At 34.7% G+C, this 5,000-nt stretch overlaps 3 protein-coding genes across 3 annotated transcripts in view; all 3 read right to left on the minus strand.

The window, feature by feature from the left end:
• Positions 1-1,364: 1,364 nt before the first annotated feature.
• LOC125027445 (cuticle protein 19-like) lies at positions 1,365-2,693 on the minus strand. The gene is made up of 2 exons (XM_047616521.1): positions 2,660-2,693; positions 1,365-2,243 (listed from the first exon to the last, which is right to left on the minus strand). The coding sequence occupies exons 1-2, from the start codon at positions 2,669-2,671 to the stop codon at positions 1,878-1,880; spliced, it is 378 nt and encodes a 125-aa protein (XP_047472477.1). The 5' UTR covers positions 2,672-2,693; the 3' UTR covers positions 1,365-1,877.
• Positions 2,694-3,708: 1,015 nt separating this feature from the next.
• LOC125026806 (pro-resilin-like) lies at positions 3,709-4,089 on the minus strand. The gene has a single exon (XM_047615407.1). The coding sequence runs from the start codon at positions 4,087-4,089 to the stop codon at positions 3,709-3,711; it is 381 nt and encodes a 126-aa protein (XP_047471363.1).
• An 830-nt stretch (positions 4,090-4,919) lies between these two features.
• LOC125027446 (pro-resilin-like) overlaps positions 4,920-5,000 on the minus strand; it is an 865-nt gene continuing 784 nt past the window's right edge. Inside the window, exon 2 of the mRNA XM_047616522.1 lies at positions 4,920-5,000. This exon is cut by the window's right edge and continues 412 nt beyond it. The gene's annotated coding sequence lies outside the window, so the exon portion shown is untranslated.

Here is a 5,000-nt window from a genome sequence, read left to right on the forward strand (position 1 = left end):
AGAAAACATCAAAAATGTTTTGACACCTCAATATCTGAAAAAGCCAATTTAGTTTCCATTAGTCATGCTTTATAATTATTTAAACAAAACATTTTAGACCATGAAAAATCCCTGTACTTTAGTCAACCAGTATAAGGAGCAGGGAGTCTTTATCTGTGAAATGTGTACCTCAGCTCGGAAGGCTATAAATTGAAATTAGAAATATATGATTGGTGAGTACTTCTGATGAATCATTTTGTACAGGTTGCGTATAGTTAATGGACCATTTGATTAGTTTTGTGGATAAAGGGGTATCAAATTCATTCGTACCAACTTTATACTAGAGGATATTCAACGTACTTATCTTATTCGCAGATTTTAGGGGAAGGTTAAGTTGGTTTCTTAAATACAAGAAGAATGGTAAAATGAAAAGTAGCGGCAGCGGCGACGAGAAAGAAGAGGAAGGGGAGGAGTAGGAGGAGGAGGAGGAATAGGAGAAGGAGAAGGAAGATAAGAAAAAGAAGAAAGTTACTGCTTAGGGTGAGTTTTGGTTTTGTTCATATAAAATGGACAGCACCTAACCAAAAGCTTGAGAATTAAAAGAATGTCAAGAACACATATATTTTTTTTCTAAATGAATACTTTCCTAGTATAATCATCTTCACAGCGATGTAACCTTCAGTGGGAATGTGTCTTAATAGTTCCCTCGGCTATGTACTGGTTATGACGATATTCATTAGCTCCGTTGCTTTATCTGCTCCTCTCTCTCTTTCCTCTCTCTGTCTTTTTGTTTGCCTATCTCTCTCTCTCTTTTTCATTTTGTAATATTAACTTTGATTAATTAATTGGTTAGTTATATTTTATTTATTGGTGTACTGTACATTGAACTGAACTGCTAAAACAAATAGCACATAAAGTTATTAAAAATACTTAAAATACACCGTAAACAGGATCGTTACACACACACACACAGAAATATATATATATATATATGTATATATATACAGTATATGTATGTACACACACACACACACACACACACACATATATATATATACATATACACACGTGCACACACACACACACACACACACACACACATATATATTCGCGTTTGTGTGAATCTGTATTTGTATTAGTGTGCGTCTATGCATACATGCATTTAGTTTTATATAGTTATATATGTATTAATAAATAAGTATATAAATAAATGCACACACACACACACACACACACACACACACATATATATATATGTAGAACATACACACACACACACACACACACACACACACACACACATATATATATATATGTATATATACACACACACACACACTCACCTGCGCACCCACGGTATAATATTAAAAAACAAAAACAAAAACAAAAATAAATATATATATATTTAAATTTAAGGGCTAAATAATGGATTATTTGAAGAATGCTTAATGATATCTAAGAACTCCGCAGATATTACACAAGAGGATGGCGACTACTGGAAAATTACTAAATTTGCAAGTGTATTAGATATATATATATATATATATATATATATATATATGTAAAAAAATTACCTACCTGTAATGCGGTCGCATTACAGGTAGGAAACCGAGCTTTCATCCCCATATAAACCAACTTTTAAATGTCTCTGAATAAATATATGATGAATCATTATAAATTGACTTCTTCCAATAAATGTACTTGTAAAAAAGGTGCGTCTTATGCGTGGGTACATTTTATACATCTGTACATATGTGGTAAAACACGACCTTTAACAGCGGTAAAAATATTTATTAATTAAAATCAAATTAATGAAATGATGCTACTTTGGGCGAACTGTACCGTGTATTTTATATTCATAAAGATCCCAGATCAATAAATATCTTTGACTCTCCGCCTTAAGCGTAAGAAGGAGTGGGTGGCTTATAGGAAGGCTGAGGAGGCCCATAGGAGGTCTGTGGAGTGGGATACTGGGCCTCTCCCTCGTAGGTGACATCAGCTACGTAACCGGAGTCTCCGTTAACGGTATAGGTAACCCTCTGCAGACGACCGTCGGGAAGAAGGACGTAGTAGGATCCCTGTGTGTTGTCGCCATCACGGGTTTCCTGATGTCCAAAGTCGTTACCAGATGGTGGGTCGTTTACGGCGTAGTTGAAGTCGTACTTAGCGGGTGCATAAGCAGGAGTAGGGGCAGGGTATCCATATGTAGGGTGACTATCAGGAAGGGCGAAGGCGGCGACCACAAGGGCGGCCAGTACAAGTGCCTGCATTGCAAGTATGCAATTAGTTTTATTGGCATTAGTACGCCGAATACTGTTTGACATCCTTTACCATATGATAAGCTATCTTCAGATGCAAAAGACAGAGAAATTTCCCTCCTTTACAAAGCAGTACAAATGCCTACAGTAGAAAAAAAATATGCAATATTTAGTGTAGAGTAGATCTCTTTTTTTTGTGATATTTAGAAGGCCGAATGTAGTTTAACAATCTTCACCATGTGAAAAAAAAAGTTATTCAAAGAAAGAGAAGAACAAAATCCCTCCATTTTATGAACACAACTAGAATGCAGTAATTTGTTCACATTTTAAAGATCCCGTAGAGTTGAATTATTTATGACATATGCAAAGCTATCCGATATTGTATTTAGTGATATCCAGTAAACAAAAAATCATTTACGTACCTTGAACGTCATGTTGTCAAGTGAGATGTGTTGAGACTGTAGGAAGACTGAAGAAGACAGGCAGAATCCTTTCTTTTATACATGTGTCCAAGGAAAACTCCGCCCATGTAGTAACGCCAAGGAATAGCATGCCAACCTTGATTTCCTTCCGACCGAGTTTTCCCTGTGGTTTTTGAAGTTAGTGTACAAATTATATTATTAAAATCACTGCACAATAATCAATGACTAATGATGTAAAATAAATATGAAAACAAATGGTAATGGATATTTAATATTACGATGTCATAATATTAACAGATATTTACCGGATCTTACAAATCTTTGCTCTTTGCACCGATGTTATGCTTCTGCAACGTAATGCAAATGGAAGGTGCACCATTGCAGCATGGAGATTAACGTCCGCATGTGACTTAACATTCCCCTCTGGGAAATATATGTGATTGTTATTTCAGTATGGTAGTTGAGCTTTAAATAGAAGAACTATTATGAGAAACTGTAAACGAATAATTTACTCACTTTACCATCTCTAAGCAAGTATTAATACTTTACATCATTTCGAGATGATGCGATATATACATACATACACACATATGTACACAGACACACACACACATATATGTTATATATAACATAAATACACACATAAACACACACACACAAACATATATATGCTTATATATATACATATATATATATATATATATATATATATGTAAGTATATATATATAAATATATATATGTATATATTGTATTTCTGACGAAGATATAATCGAAACCGGTCAAATACATCTCTTGTATTGTGAAGATATTCATTCACATTCATACCTTTTCTACATTTGTCAACATGAATGCGGTTCATACTTATATATATTGATCTTATCAGTGTGAGATAGTGTCGTATACACACACACACTCATATACCTGTATATATATTTTTTTCTTTTTAAGAAACTATATGAATGATATGTTTAGATTATGTAAATATATATATTTTTTTATTTGAAATAAGTCAAATCACAAATATGTTTCTGTGTTGACTCTAACCTCATTAACTGAAATAAGCGTAGGAAGGAGTGGGTGGCTTGTAGGAAGGCTGAGGAGGCCCATAGGAGGTCTGTGGAGTTGGATACTGAGCCTCTCCCTCGTAGGTGACATCAGCTACGTAACCGGAGTCTCCGTTAACGGTACAGGTGACCCTCTGCAGACGACCGTCGGGTAGAAGGACGTAGTAGGATCCCTGTGTGTTGGCGCCGTCACGGGTTTCCTGATGTCCAAAGTCGTTACCAGATGGTGGGTCGTTGACGGCGTAGTTGAAGTCGTACTTAGCGGGTGCATAAGCAGGAGTAGGGACAGGGTATCCATATGTAGGATGACTATCAGAAAGGGCGATGGCGGCGACCACAAGGGCGGCCAGTACAAGTGCCTGCATTGCAAGTGTGCAATTAGTTTTATTGGCATTAGTACGCCGAATACTGTTTGACATCCAATCCAGAGTTTTTTAAAATTGCAAATAAATAATCAAAATCCTGAAAGTTATTATTATTATTTTTTCCAAATGGTGTACAATATTCCAATCCAGATATTTTTAAAAATTGCAAATAAATAATCAAAATCCTGAAAGTTATTATTATTATTTTTTCCAAATGAACACCTCCCAGTATAATTATCTTCAAAGCGAGGTAGCTTTCAGTGGGAATGTGTCTAAATAGTTCCCTTTGGTTATGTTCTTGTTATGACGATGATCATTTGCTTCGTTGTTTGTCTTCCTCTCTCTCTCTTTTTTTTCTTTCTCTCTTTCTTTCTCTGTCTGTCTGCCTCTCTTTCACTCTATTTTGGCTTGTCTGTTCAAATGTCTCAAACTCTTTTATCTTTATTAAGTTTGATTAATTATTTGATTGGTTCTATTTGATTTCTTGATGTACACTGAACTAAACAGTTGGTAAAAATGAAACGTAAAGTTATTTAAAATACTTAAAATACAAGGAAATTGTGTGATTTATATATATATATATGTAAGTGTGTATGTATGTATGTATATGTCTGTGTAAGTGTGTGCGTATTTGTGTGAATACGTGATTGTGTTAGCATGTGTTTATGCATATCTGTATATAATTATATATACACCCCTTAATAAATATATATATATAAAAAAGTGTGCGCGCATACACACACACACAGACGTAAATATACATACACTCACGCACACACACACAGATTCATCTATAAGTACTCGCGCTACAGTAAGGGTTTTTAAACAGATTTTAAACAGCGGTTAAACTATTTATTACGTATAATCTAATTCATGAAAGGATGCTACTTTGGGTGAAATCTATTTTGTGT

The sequence above is a fragment of the Penaeus chinensis genome, chromosome 7 (genome assembly GCF_019202785.1).
Source record: "Penaeus chinensis breed Huanghai No. 1 chromosome 7, ASM1920278v2, whole genome shotgun sequence".
NCBI classification, from domain to species: Eukaryota; Metazoa; Arthropoda; class Malacostraca; order Decapoda; family Penaeidae; genus Penaeus; species Penaeus chinensis.